We start from the raw sequence: 14,212 nt of genomic DNA, 5'->3' as shown, positions 1-14,212 counted from the left end.
ATGCCAGCAGCTGTTCCGGGGTCTCCTCAACAGCCATTTGCAGAGGACAGCAGCGAATTCAGGTGAGTTCCAGCCTGACTTTGGGGTGGCCGAAGTCCTAGATGAGTGGCCTTAGGGATCAGTCCTGCCTTGGGCTGGGTGAGGGAGATGGGCTGGCTGAGATGGCCCTAGATCTGCAGGGCTCAGAGAATGAAACTTGAAGCCCCCTCATTCCTGTTGGGCTCCTGGTGCATAATGCCACCACGTGGCTGTTTAATGAGAGAACTGGCAAGTGCCCTTCGGTGGCAACTCGGGGAGGGAAAGAGGAGTGAAAATGAGTGAATCAAGGTAGATCTAAATGGGGTGGTGGGAAGAGATCCCAGCTGAGGCAGGAACCGAGAGCGTCCATCACTTGCTCCTCAGGCAGGAGGAACTGATGCCAACCAAGATTCATTGGATTGGGGAATGCCATGTCAGGTTTCTCAGTACTGGGTTAGTCGGTGCCACATAGGGAGGGGAAGTCTGGCCCTGGTGTTTCCCCCTGAGGGGCTTGGCATGAGCAGACACCTGCCCTGCGGCTAAGTGCAATGGTAGGAAAGGGCTGGCCGTGCCCGTGTGAACGGAGAGGAACAAACCAGTGTGAACGGCGTCTGCAAACGCAGCCGGGCCCAAAACCAGCACATTCCTGGCTAATCGAACCCAGCTGATGGTGTCTCACCCAGCCGACTCTTTCCTAGGGCTGTGGCTGGGCCGGCTCCCTGGGTCAGGTTACGCCATCTGGCTTCAATGACTGAAAACTGGGGGAGACGGGGGGGAGCGGTTACGGTTTGGGCTGCCGTGAGCCCGGCCCCTCTAACCCATTCTCCTCCAGAGCCTGCAGTCAGGGCGTGTCCCTCTCTGCAGTGCAACGGGCAGCGTGGCTAGAGCAGGGTCCGCACCCCAGCTGTGCCCAGGCCAGCGTGCTGAGTAGCTGGACCCACCCCAGGCCGGGCAGGCAGGGAGCACCCAGTGGGCAGGAGAGATTCCTGCGGTGTTCGTAAGTATCCGCAGGGTGCCCTTGGGTCTGAGCCCTGGCTGCGGCGGTGAAGCCAGAGGCGCCCAGCCCAGCCAGGGCAATGGGGTTGCCCCAGGATCTAGGGCATGGAGAATGGATCCAGAGCTTAGAAAACCCTGCTCTCTGCTGGGTGCCATCCCGGCTGGTGCAGGGAGCGGGGGTCCGGGCTGCTGTGCAGTGTGAATGCGCAGGTTGGCCTGACTCCGTTCGGGGTGGCACAAGAACCAGCTGGGTGGGGCCCACATGCCCTAACAGCTTCCATCTGCTGTGAGGGGCAGGCCAGGCCTGGGAAGGAGAATTCCTCCTTAAAGGGGCCATGGAGTCTTCCCAAACCCTGGCTGGCGTGACTCGGGGGAATTATCCTGAGGAGCTGGTGAGCTGTGGCTCCAAGGGAAAGCCCCAAATCCCAGGCACCAGCCTTTAGCATCACTGGCTGGAGGGGGGGGCGGGACACCTGCAGGGGTGAGCCCCTGAGATGTGGGGCGGGGCGGGGCAGATCCCCAGTGCTGTGAGACATGTGGGGGCGGGGCAGGGAGCTTCTCCCTGGGCGTTGGCTGCTGATTCACCCTGCACGTGCCACCCACGACGAACTTCCACCTCTCCTGGCCCTGGGTGTGTGCGTGGGGGCGAGGGGCCAGGGGGTGGGTGTCTCATCCAGAGAGTGCCCCCTGCTGAGCTGCTTGGGTTCCATCTCGTGCGATTTGGGGGATCCCCTACCCCACATCCCCTCGCTTCACCCCTTTAATTCCCTCCCCTCCCAAAGCATGCAGCTTCTGGGCAAAGCTTTTGCAGAAGCTTTTTACACCTCAGCTGGGACGTGTGCGGCTGTTCTCAGGCAGGAGTGTCGGGGGTGGGCTGCTCCTCTGGGCTGACTGTCTCCTCTTGCCTGGCAGCTCCCCGGTGAGTCCCCGGCGCGGGGCGCGATGGCTCTGAGCAGTGCTTTCAAGGCGGTTAACAACATGCCCGGCCTCCTCATCTGGAGGGTTGAGGTAAGTGGGGTGCGTCTCCCGCCTTGGGCTGGGATCCCCTTGGAGCTTGCAAGCTAAGCAGTGTCTGGCCTGGTAACTAGGACTTGGCTGGGAGACCTCCAGGGTGCAGAAGGGATATGGGCAGTTGGCTAGCGAGTACTTCCAGTGGGCCACTCGTCTTTTCCCACGGCCCTTTCATGGAGGCTGGGGTGTGGTGCCCTGGCCTAATTCCAACTCTAGCTCTTTATGCTAAAAGAAAAGGAGGACTGGCGGCACCTTAGAGACTAACCAATTTATTTGTGCATCAGCTTTCGTGATGCATCCGATGAAGTGAGCTGCAGCTAAACAGCTGCCACGCCCCTCCCCAGGGGAGGATACAGTCCAGTGGTGGATGTGCAGTACTTCCATAAACAGCTGCCACTCTCCCACCACAGAGATGGCTGAATCCAGTGGCGTAGATGGGCTACCCCTATAAATAGTTGTCGCCCCTCCCCAGAGGTGGCTGCATTCCAGCGGCAGATGTGCAGGACTTCCATAACCAGCTGTCATTCCACCCCCCAGAGGTGGCTGCATGGTTGCTGATCAGCAGGCCAAAGCTCACCCCCGACTCCCTAGGCTTCTGTCCAGATCCCCAAAGGCCCAGCTGGCTCCCTCCCTCCTGGTTCTTCCTTTTGCCAGCCCTGCCCTGTCTGGGGGACCTCGGCTCTGGCCGGCCTGCTGGGGAGAGTTTGGCTGGGCGCGGTGCTTTTCCCCTTGGGCCAGAACACACCCAATGCACCATTTTGGCTGAGCTGCTCCGGGGGTGGGGGAGAGGTGAGGGACGCTCTGCGGGGGGATGACTGTTGTGTGCCCCATGGCTGATGCCAGGACAAGGGGGAGGCTGCGCTGGTCTCAATGCACTTCTGCCTCCCCCCAGAAAATGGACCTGGTGCAGGTGCCTCCGAAATCCCATGGCAGTTTCTATGAGGGCGACTGCTACGTCCTCCTCTCGGTGAGTGCCCCCAGGGCTGCAGCAAACCCTGCTGGTGGGGCGGGCTCATTAACCCCCCAAGCCACCGACCTGCTGGGACTCGCCGCAGGTGCTGGTGGTAGAATTGGCTCCAAAGGGTGACGCGTGGTGCTGGGAGTGAAGCATCCGGTACTCACCCCAGGGCCCCTTGCTTTGCTTTAATCCCGGCGGGTGTGGGACAGACAAGCAGCTCGGGGAGGCTGCTTTGCAAAGCTGATCTCTTCCATTTCCTCCCTCCGCCCCCCCGTCTGTCTTGGAAGAGCAGTAGAGAAGGGGGGGGGAGATAGCACTGATGAAAGGCAAAAGCAACAGCAGTGGGTTTAAGCCTGACAAAAGAAAATGCTCTGCACGATGTCCTGTTAGCCTGTGGGACTCCCTGCCACATGATTTGGAGGCAATCGTTCCAGTTAAGATTAGCGGGCATGAGTGAGGATACAGCAAGGAGGGCTTCTCTGTTTCGGCTTCCGGGCAGGCACTGCCAAACTGATCCCCAGTTGTAGAGGGGCAGGGTGTCAGGAAGAAATTCCCTCCCTCCTCCATGCAGTGGAGGGGGTGGCATTTGCCAGCTGGGATCCGGGAGCACCTAGCCCCCGGCAGTCCCGATGCGGGATCAGCGGGGCAGAGGCTGGGTCACTCCTCAAGGTCTGTCCCTGCTGCAGACCCGGCGCTCGGGCAGCGTCCTGGCCCACAACATCCATTGCTGGGTCGGGAAGGGCTCCTCATGGGACAAGCAGGGCTGCGCTGCCATCTACACCACCCAGCTGGACGACTACCTGGGTGGGGGCCCCGTGCAGCACCGGGAGGTGCAGTGCCACGAGTCGGACCTCTTCAAAGGCTACTTCAAGCAGGGCATCATGTGAGTAGGAGGCTGAGGGGCCCTGGTCCCGGTGGGCCTGACCCACCAACCCTCCTGCTTGGAGTGAGATCCTGTCCCTCCATGGGGCTCCGGCTGCCCACCCCAGCCAGCCCCCACGCGGGCACATCCGGGGCGTGTGGCCTACAGGCTATCCCCAGCCCCCCGGGGGGGACATCCGGGGCGTGTGGCCTACAGGCTATCCCCAGCCCCCCGGGGGGGACATCCGGGGCGTGTGGCCTACAGGCTATCCCCAGCCCCCCGGGGGGGACGTCAGCCTGCAAGCGTTGCAAGGAGCTGTGCCCACAGCACCTTCTGGGGCTGGGGGGTGACGGGGCCGTGTTTGCCAGGGTGAGGAGGGTCCTGGCGGCCCCCGTGCGTGTCTCCCCTTCCCTGCTCTGGGCGCTCACCCTTCCCCCACCCCTCTCCCCCAGCTACAAGAAGGGCGGGGCGGCCTCGGGGATGACGCACGTGGAGACCAACGTCTACAACGTCCGACGCCTGCTGCACGTCAAGGGGAGACGGAACGTCGCGGCCACCGAGGTGAGCCTGGGCCCGGGCACTCCCGCCCCTGGCCTGGGCCCCCGCCTGCCCTACGGCAAGGCAGCCTCCCTGCGCCCCCAGCCCGGTTCCCTGGGGCCAGCGTAGCCACTGCCTTCCTGGCACAGCCAACGCTCTGCCCGCCCCATGCCCCCGGTGGGCCAGCTGCCTTCCCACCCTGCTGCTGGCGCGGTCCCTGCCTCCGTCCTCCCGATTCCCCCCGCATGGCGGCTGCCCCCCTGCCTGTGGCTGCCCTTCCCACTCTACTTCCACCACGGCCACTGCTGCTCGGTCCTCCCGCTTCCCCTGGCACCAGCATGGCTTCCTGCCCCCACCCCTGTGCCAGCCCCCTCACGGCCTCTTCTCCGTTCCCCCGCCCCCGGGCGCAGGTGGAGATGAGCTGGGACAGTTTTAACTTGGGGGACGTGTTCCTGCTGGACCTGGGGAAGGTCATGATTCAGTGGAACGGCCCCGAGAGCAACACCAGGGAGCGGCTGAAGGTAGGAACCCTGCCGGACCTGCCCCGCCCCGCCTGCCATTCCCATTACTCCCGCCGCTGTAGGGAAGAGAAGTTTGGAGCATTCCCCTCCCCCTGGATCTGGACCAGAACCAGCGCCCTGGAAGGGAAAGGCCCTGGACCCCACTCCCTGGCCCTACTGGGCTGGCTTGGAACCAGCGCGCTAGAGGTGGGCATGCTCTGTCCAATACCCAGGAAGGGCATTTGGCGAGCGCTGGTTCCTCTCTTCAGACCAGGTGAGCGTGCGGGGTGCCGGGCTGTGTTTGTCATCAGCCTGTGATAAGCCCTTCACCTGTCCCCTCCGTATCTGTCCGTCCTGCCTTTTCAGACAGCACAGGCTCTCGGGTGGGGTGAGGGGGTGCCTGGTGCCTTTGCCCAGCACCCTGCAGGGAGCCGATGATCGTTTTCTTGGGGGGTCTCGTCCAGGCCATGCTCCTGGCCAAAGACATCCGCGACCGGGAGCGTGGGGGGCGGGCGGAGATCGGGGTGGTGGACGGCGACCAGGAGGGAGCCAGCCTGGAGCTGACAACGGTGCTGCAGAGCGTGCTTGGAGACAGGCCACGGAAGATCAAACCCAGCACCCCGGACGAGGTGGTGGACCAGCAGCAGAAGACCACTGTCCTGCTCTATCGGTAAGCGGGGTGCAGTGCAAAGCAGCGAGTGGGGGAGGGGCGGCACATCACACAGAGGCTTCCGCATCTCACTGGCATTTGCCGGGCCTCACTCCCCATCCCTCGCTAATCCGCATCTCCCATGCAGGCTTAGACTGATCCAAGTGCAACGGAGCCGGCTGGGTTTTGTTCCTCGGGGATCTTCCTCCAGGGACGGCACCCCTGCTCCCAGCACGGCTGGCCAATTCCCAAACCAAGCCGGTCTCCTTGTGCCTGGTGGCTCCTAGATTTGCTGCAGCATCGCTGGGATGGGCCCTGACGGCCCTGTGCCTGAGAGACCTGTAGAAAGGGGAGCAGGTGGACACTGTCCCAGAGACCAGGGAACATTCCCATCGGCTTGCCCTGGTGTCTGCTCCCCTCCTGGGCCCTGAACCCCCCCACATCCCCAGCGCCCCTGGGAATAAATCCACCCCTCTCCTTTCTCTAGCGTCTCAGACTCCGGAGGGAAAATGCAGGTGCTGGAAGAGGCCGCGAGGCCGCTGGTGCAGGAGCTGTTGAGCCATGACGTGAGTGAAAGATGGGGGCCGCTGTGCATCATCAGGACTTTCACCAGGTGCCATTTAAAATCCACCTCTGTGCCCTGGGGCTTTGCTCCCGCCGCTGCACTTCACCCAGAGCTCCACCTCTGCCGGCCCGGCTCCGCCTGGCTCCCCCAGGGCGCCAGAGCCAGCCATCTAGAGCCCTCTTTGCAGGATGGCTCTAACTCTGAGACCGGAGGGGACGGATTATCCCGCAGCTGCTGGCTCCTTGCGCCTTCCTCTGGCGCTGGCCGCCGTCAGGGACAGGAGACGGGGCTGGCCAGACGTCGAGGCTGATCCAGTCTGGCAACTCCCACGACTCCTTCAATCCGGGGCAGGACTGAGCACTGGGGGGTGGTCCGGGAAGTTCCCGAACCGGCAAGTGGTGCATTGCAAAATCCCTCCCCCCTTTCTACGGCACCCTGTTTGGATCCCTTTTGCCCCATTTTAAGCCCCAACTCCCCCATTCGCGCCTTACAGGGCAAGGCAGAGGAGCATGGCATGGGGCCAATCAGCAGCCCCAGGAAGTGGTTTGACCTTTTCCTCCCCAGGACTGCTACATCCTGGATCATGCCGGGACCAAGATCTATGTCTGGAAGGGGAAGGGGGCTTCCAAGGCAGAGAGGCGAACGGCCATGGACAAAGCTCTGGTAGGACGGAGGTGGGGGGCGAGGGAGTCTCACTAACAGTGATGCACGTGCAGGGATGGGGAGGAGCTGATCTGGACCAGGGCCAAGTTGGGGGCCTGGAGTGAAAGCTGGATTCCTGACTCCATGCTGCCAGAGGGTGGGGGCCTCTTGCGGGGCATCCGGGTCGCACCACTGACCGGGCTCCTTGCCGTTTCCGCCCCTGGCCTGGCAGGAGTTCATCAACATGAAGGGCTACCCCTGCGGCACCAACGTGGAGACGGTGAACGATGGTGCCGAATCCGCCATGTTCAAGCAGCTGTTCCAGACATGGACCGTCCGGGACCAGACGGTGGGGCTGGGCAAAGCCTACAGCGCTGGCAAAACGGGTAAGAAGAGCCTCCTCTCTCCTGGAGCTTGCAGGGTGCGGCTGCCGATCTGTCTGCAGGGAGACGTGGGGCACACAGCTGGTCTGCTTGTTTCCTAAGCTAGCCCCCTACCCCCCATGCCAAGGCCTTCCCCAGGGTGCAGGGACACAGCGTATGGGGGTAGATGCTGTAGGGTATGGGATACACATTGACCGCTGCAGCCCTGCTGCCTGCATCTGCTGCCCCACTCTCTCCACCTAGGCTGTTGACCAAACCCCGATGCTTTTTTTTTTTTTTGGCAGCCAGAGTCAGCCAGGAGAAGTTTGATGCCATGCTGCTGCACACCCGGCCCGAGCTGGCCGCCCAGGAGCGGATGGTGGATAACGGGGAAGGGAAGGTGGAGGTAGGAGCCGTGAGTCGGCCTCGGGGCACTAAAGCCGAATGCTCTGTTGGGTGACCCCTCTGCCCTTTCCCTGGCAGTGCAGGTGTCTCTGGCGGAACCCCCCCCTGCCCTGCTGGGACAGGGGGATCCAGGCCCCTCCGCTCGCTGGGGGGCAGCCTGGTGCCCTCACGGCTGCTGCAATGCCCAAGCTGCAGGCGAGTTCAGCACCCGCGAGCAGCTTGGGAATCCTTAGTCGTCGGGACCGGCTGCACACGGAAGACACCTGAGTGGCTCGCGGCGTCTCTGGGCTGAGCTGTCCAGCCCTGTTCGGGCCCCTGGTGCTGATCAAAGACCCTCTGAATGACCCCAATGCAGGGGCGTGCACAGGAATAAAAATTTGGCCACTTCTGGAGGGGCGCTGTGTGTGCCCCCCTGCGGCCGGAGGAGCTGGCTCTCCCCACCGCGGCCCTGGGGCCGGTGGACCTAGCTCTCCCCTGCGGCCGGAGGAGCTGGTTCTCCCTGCTGCAGCCCCAGGAGCTGTCACGTCCCGCCCTGGCTGGGCTGGAGGAGCTTGCTTTCCATGCCCTGACCCCGGAGGAGTTCTGTACCCCCACTGATGGGGGGGGCCCAATACCCCTGCTTGCTCCCCCCTTGTACATGCTCCTGTGCCAAAGGGGGTCCTGCATCTGGCCGATTTCCCACGGCCCCCTTCCCTTTCCAAGTTTTCTGCAGGGAATGGGGGCGTGGGGTGGCCTCCCACTGGACTGATGCTCCCTGACAAAGCTCCCGATGCTATGGGGCAACAGTTTGAGTCTGGGGGGGGGGAAACCGGCTCTTAACGGCCCTGTTACAAAGACTGCCCTCGTCACGGGGTCAGCATGGACCGATCAGCTGCCTGAACGGCCCAGTGCTATGACTCGCGCTAATATCACTCCCGGCACGGTTGCGCTCATTCTAGGTCTGGAGGATCGAGAATCTGGAGCTGGAGCCGGTGGAATACCAGTGGCATGGCTTCTTCTTCGGCGGAGACTGCTACCTGGTGCTTTATACCTACGGTGTGAACCACCGGCCCCGCTACATCCTGTACCTCTGGCAGGTAGGCAGAACCCTGCACCCCGTCTCCGCTTCACGGGGCATTGCCTCGGCCGCAGGCGCGGAGACTCCTCCGGGCTGCCGTTCCGAGCCGGTCCCTCTGTGCGTGCCCAGGGTTGCCACGCCACGCAGGACGAGCTGGCTGCCTCCGCATACCAGGCGGTGGAAGTGGACCGGCAGTTCAAGGGGGAGCCGGTGCAGGTGCGCGTGAGCATGGGCAAGGAGCCGCGCCACTTCCTGGCCATCTTCAAAGGGAAGCTGGTCATCTTTGAGGTACGGCGTTGCCAGCCGGAGCAGGGGGAAGTGGAGGCCGGGGGCAGGAGACGCTGGGCTGGATTTTCCAGTCACCAGGGCAGTTGCGGTTTCAATTCGTGGCCAGGGCCACGGCCACGATCAGGGCCCCTTTGCGCCAGGGGCTGCATGAACACAGAGCTGGAGGCAGCCCTCACCCTGAAAAGCACTATCTAAAACGGACAAGGGGCGGGAGGGGAAACGGAGGCACGGCCCGGGGGAAAGGGACTTGCCCAAGGTCATGCAGTAGATCAGTGGCAGAACTGGGAACGGGACCCAGGTGTCTGTTCCACACTGTCTCAATTACAGGGCATAGACTCTCTCCTCCCCCCACTTGTTGCTGGAGTGAGGTAGACGCAGAGTGGCCCCGGAGCAATAACTCTCCTGTGCAGGAGCTGGGGCTGGATCGTTTCACTGATGAGTTTCCCATCCCTCCTTCCTGCCACCGGTTCAGCCAGCACCATTCCCAGCTGTTGTGTCCTCCCTCCACCTTCTGCAGCATGAGGTTTCCCCCATTAGCTCTCTTCTTCCCTAGCACAGACCCTACCCGTGCTGGTCCTAACCCAGCTGGAACCCCTAGGCCCCGCTCTCTCTCCTGGGGCCCCATTGGGGCTCCTTCTCAGGCACCAGGGCTCAGTTCCCCCTCCCCCCCTCAGGGTGGGACATCCAGGAAAAGCAACAAAGAACCGGAACCGCCCGTAAGGCTCTTCCAGATCCACGGAACCGCCCAGTCCAACACCAAAGCCGTGGAAGTCCCGGCGTTTGCCTCGTCACTCAACTCCAACGACGTCTTCCTGCTCCAGACCCAGGCCGAGCACTACCTGTGGTACGGCAAGGTAAGGGGCGGCCTGGCACCGGCTGGGCAGCCAGCGGGAAGTGAAACCCCCCCGCAAGCGTTCCTCCCCCATCGCTGTGCGCCACGGACAGCGAATGCCAGCTTGTCTCCTTGCCCGCCAGGGCTCCAGCGGGGACGAGCGGGAAATGGCGAAGCAGCTGGCTGCAACCATCTGCGAGGGCACACAGGAAACTGTGGCCGAAGGGCAGGAGCCAGCAGTGTTCTGGGAAGTGCTGGGAGGCAAAGCCCCTTATGCCAGTGACAAAAGGTACCAGGGTACAGAGCGGGTTGCACTGACAGTCTCAGCCAGGGAGGGTTGCTGAAGGAGCTGTGTGTTGCAGGCTCCAGCAGGAAGTCCCAGATCACCCGCCCCGGCTCTTCGAATGCTCCAACAAGACCGGACGCTTCGTGGTGACGGAAGTGACCGACTTCGGCCAGGATGACCTGAGCGAAAGCGACGTGATGCTGCTCGACACATGGGACCAGGTGCGCTGGGAGAGCAAAAGCCACCGGATTCCCCACTTGCCCAGCCCCAAACAGGATCTGCCATCAGCCAGCAAAATCCCTGGGACTTGGGTATTCCAGGGGCCTTCTTAATTTAAGACACACCAGCGGTCCCAGTGTGAGAGTTGCCCAGAAGGAGGATAGCGGAGGGGTGGCTACAGGTCAGGGGGTCCTGGTAGAACTGGCTGTCTGGGGAACTTGGAGCTGGACTAGCAGAGGGGCTGTGGGTCAGGATTGAGGGGCATATGTGGGGGGGAAACGACCCAGGACTGGACGAGCAGGGGGCCACGGGTCAGGCTCGAGGGGATGTGGGTCAGGATCAAGGGGCTGCACACACAGCATCTGTTTGTGCTACCCCGGCTTATCAGTTTCATGAGCACCCAATTCACCCATTCTTGAGTGTTGGGGTGAGTGCTTTCTGTCCCTCTGCTGGCCTGGATCTAGGAAATCCATGAGCTCTAACTCAATCCCAGGCTCTGGGCTTGATGCACAAATCCCAGCTGAGGTTCTTTGGCCTCTGTTATGCAGGTCGACCAGGTTATTACAACCATCCCTTCTGGCCTTAAGCTCCAGTCCCATTCCCGTGCCTGGCCAATTTGCATTTCCTCTTGCAGGTCTTCTTGTGGCTTGGGAAGGATGCCAACACGATGGAGAAAGAAGCAGCGCTGGCCACTGCTCAGGAATATCTCTGCACCCACCCCAGCGGGAGGGACATTGACACGCCCATCTTGGTAGTCAAGCAGGGCTTTGAGCCACCCAACTTCACTGGGTGGTTTGTAGCCTGGGACCCACACAAATGGAGCGTGAGTATAAACAAGGTGGAAGCCTGGCCACAGCAGGTGGGTGGGAGAATCCAGCCGGGGCAGGGTTTATCATGCTCATCTGCCGCTCTGGATTAGAGCGCACAGTCCAGAGGCATCTGCCTCTCAGGGCCTGGCCTCGAGCAGATGGGGAAATGCAACTGATCCTTAGACTAGCAGGAACCAGTGAGGGCTTTTCTGGTAAATCTTGATTGCAGATAAGGAGCGAATGGGGGAGATTGCTGAAGGCACACACGGGAGTCAGTTGCCCAGTATCCACTGCCTTTCCCAGGAGGCTGGGGGCCTAGCTGCCTTCGGGCTGATTGCCACCCTCAAGTCCTCAGTTTCATCTCTCCTCTCACTTGCATGGGACCAATGGAAAATGTAAAGACGGGAGGAGAAAGTTGAGGCAGCCCAAGGAGTAAGGCTGGGCCGAGAGCGCTTGGTCAACTGAGTGCGAGCAAACATCAAGTGTTTTAATACAGATAAATGTAAATATCTAGGAACAAAGAAAGTAGGCCATCCCTATGGCATGGGGGGCTCTCTCCTGGGGAGCATGATGGACAATCAGCTGAACACAAGCTCCCAGTGTGTTGCTGTGGCCAAAAGATCTAAAGTGATCCTGGGTTGTATAACCAGGTGAATCTTGAGTTGGAGGAGAGAGATTATTTTGCCTCCATATTGGGCACTGGTGCAACCAACAGCTGGAATCCCGTGTCCTGTTCTGGTGCCCACAATTCAAGAAGGATGTTGATAAATTGGAGATGGGGCAGAGAAGAGCCACGCGAACGACTAAAGGATTAGAAACCTGCCTTATAGTGATAGACTCAAAGAACTCAATCTATTTAGCACCATCTGTAAGTACCGACATGGGGAACGAATATTTAACAATAGGTTCTTCCCTCCAGCAGAGAAAGGCAGAACTTGATCCCCTGGCTGGAAGCTGAAGCTAGACATGTTCAGACAGGAAATAAGGCGTAAGCTTTTAATGCTGAGAATTATTAACCACTGGAACCATTTCCCCAGGGTCACGGTGGAGTCTCCTTCACTGACAGTTTTTAAATCAAGCTTGGACGTTTTTTTGAATGATCAGCTCTAGGAATTATTTTGGGGCAGTTTTCTGGCCTGTCACAGGTTAGACTATCACAATGGTCCCTTCTGGCTTTGGAGTCTCGATGACAAGGGATTCACTCAAGCCCCTCTCTCCTCCTCTAGTTGCATCCTCATGCTGACTGCAGGTGCTCCAGGCTCTGGTATGGTAAGAGCTGGGCAGTCCAGCTCCCACTTAGGGCACCTCCCTGTGAACAGGGCAAGACTCCACCCACCCTGTTATAACTGTGGCTAAGGGGCGAGCTGTGGGGTTCTCAGCTTTCTTTGTCCTTCCAGGAAGGGAAGACTTACGAGCAGCTGAAGGAGGAGCTGGGAGATGCTTGTGCCATTGTCAGGATCACAGCTGTGAGTTGTGTTTGTGGTGTAGGGAGGTGGCCGGAACTGGGTGGGATTCAGCTCAGGTGGCCAAAGACAGGGATGACTTCCAGAAAGCAAACTGACCACCCGTTTCCCCCTGCTGCAGAGCGTGGGGTGGGACATGTCACCTCCTGCCAGGTTAGGGGGTGTCTAGCCCTCGGGGGAGGCAAACACTTGAGAATCTGCACGCTGCTACTCCCCTATCTGGGCTCTCATTGCCCCACTGGGCCCATACTTACAACTTCTAGCTAGGCCACCTGCCCGGCTTAAGCGCTGAGCACCTGCCAAGCCCGTTAATCTCCTCACAGCTTCTACAAATCAGCCACTTAAGCGCCTAGACAAACTGCTGTGTTCAGATGGAGCGTTGAAGCAACAATCTACTAAGTTTACCTAGCACCTTCCACCTAGAGAGCCCAAAGCACACTGCAAAGGGCACATGTAGGCATGCTTTTCCCTGCCAGAGAAATGGAGCCACCCCTGGGGTAGAACACAACAGCTGTTTAACAGTGCATAGCAAAACTAGCCCATTTCTGGGCACAGGTGATGTGGGATCTTGTAGCTACATGAAACTGTAAGGGAACCTGCAGGGAGGCTGAATGCAATGCAAGGGATCCCAGCAATAACAGCTGGACCTTTTACGAACAGTAGCCGGGGCTCCTTCCTGCAGCCCCCTAACTGACTTAGGAGCAAAGGCTCAGCAGAGAGGGGCATGTCTCTCCTGCACTAAAACAACTTGACATGCTCTGGGGTGTTTCTCCTTCCACCCGCACTGCGTAGGATCTGAACAGGACAGCTCTCTCCCCCAGCTCTGGGGCCCACAGTGGTGGCGTGGCTCAGTTCTACCCTCTAGAAGTGCTAACTAACCAGGAGGAACTGCCAGGAGATGTAGACCCTGCCAAGAAAGAGGTGAGCTTTGGGGACCAGGTGCTTGGGCTCAGATCCTGCAGGGATTTAGCCCCCCAACTCCCACTGATTTCAACAAGCACCTAAACCTCTTTGGGAATCCAGCCCCGGCTCACTAATGCGGAAGGTTTTTGAAAAGCTTTCCTCCCTCCGACAGCGCGCTGGAGGAGGAGCTGAGGGTTTATTAGAGAGGCCTGGGGGGAAGTTCTGCTGTTCTACCCCCTGCACTGGCTCTTGCTACCTCCCGGCCCTGGGCTGTTCCACAGGTTGTTGGGCTTCCATTGAGTCAATGAATTTCTGTCTCTTAGTAAGTGTCTAGTGTGCACCCCCGGCTTCCCTGCGTACTGTAACCAGGGGGAGCTTTTGTGGGCAGCCCTGGCCTCTCCACAGAGCCACTCAGCTTTCCGCTGCTGGAGGCAGAGTCCCAGCCCAGCACCCCTTTGGCTCTACCGAAAAGCAGCCTGGCCTCCCTTCCTACCTAGTTGTGCCCCCTTAGGTTCCAAAATGACCTTCCCAAGGCCACTGCACACACTGCCGTCCCGCCCCCCCCGCTAATCTGCCCGGCGTTTTCTCTGCCAGAATTACCTCTCCGAAAGTGACTTTGTGGCAGTGTTTGGAATCAGGAGGGAGGAATTTGCTGCTCTTCCCAGCTGGAAGCAGATCAACTTGAAGAAAGAAAAAGGGCTCTTCTAATGAAGAGAACGGAGCACCCAGTCAACAGGCGGAGAGCAGCCGGAGCCCCATGTCCTGGGGGTGGGCTCTACCACACCTGGGACCGAAGCAGTAAGGGACCGGGGGGGTGGGGGGGTGGTTTTTACTCTTGCAAGCGTACTCA

The 14,212-nt window shown here is 60.4% G+C and overlaps 1 protein-coding gene across 2 annotated transcripts; it reads left to right on the top strand.

The window, feature by feature from the left end:
- The first annotated feature begins 30 nt into the window (after positions 1 to 30).
- On the top strand, positions 31 to 14,167 carry AVIL (advillin). 2 transcript variants are annotated; one of them, XM_073318403.1, is made up of 20 exons: positions 31 to 62; positions 1,927 to 2,022; positions 2,918 to 2,992; positions 3,670 to 3,866; positions 4,298 to 4,406; positions 4,793 to 4,903; positions 5,347 to 5,552; positions 6,019 to 6,097; positions 6,661 to 6,759; positions 6,971 to 7,124; positions 7,406 to 7,506; positions 8,444 to 8,581; positions 8,692 to 8,850; positions 9,525 to 9,704; positions 9,826 to 9,971; positions 10,045 to 10,189; positions 10,822 to 11,010; positions 12,394 to 12,462; positions 13,252 to 13,380; positions 13,957 to 14,167. In XM_073318403.1, the coding sequence occupies exons 2-20, from the start codon at positions 1,957 to 1,959 to the stop codon at positions 14,068 to 14,070; spliced, it is 2,466 nt and encodes an 821-aa protein (XP_073174504.1). In that variant the 5' UTR covers positions 31 to 62; positions 1,927 to 1,956; the 3' UTR covers positions 14,071 to 14,167. The 2 variants fall into 2 exon arrangements, with proteins under 2 accessions (XP_073174504.1, XP_073174503.1); XM_073318402.1 differs by lacking the exons at positions 13,252 to 13,380; positions 13,957 to 14,167 and having other exon boundaries at positions 12,394 to 12,787.
- Positions 14,168 to 14,212: the final 45 nt, after the last annotated feature.

This window comes from Lepidochelys kempii, chromosome 20, assembly GCF_965140265.1.
Source record: "Lepidochelys kempii isolate rLepKem1 chromosome 20, rLepKem1.hap2, whole genome shotgun sequence".
NCBI lineage: Eukaryota > Metazoa > Chordata > Testudines > Cheloniidae > Lepidochelys > Lepidochelys kempii.
The sequence above is the reverse complement of the archived record's forward strand: the minus strand, read 5'-3'. Positions and strand labels throughout refer to the sequence as shown.

Coding starts and splice junctions, on each gene's coding strand:
- AVIL (XM_073318402.1), top strand. CDS start 1,957: ATGGCTCTGAGCAGTGCTTTCAAGGCGGTTAACAACATGCCCGGCCTC. Junction 5,553..6,018: donor ACCACTGTCCTGCTCTATCG/GTAAGCGGGGTG, acceptor TCCTTTCTCTAG/CGTCTCAGACTCCGGAGGGA. Junction 10,190..10,821: donor TGCTCGACACATGGGACCAG/GTGCGCTGGGAG, acceptor TTCCTCTTGCAG/GTCTTCTTGTGGCTTGGGAA.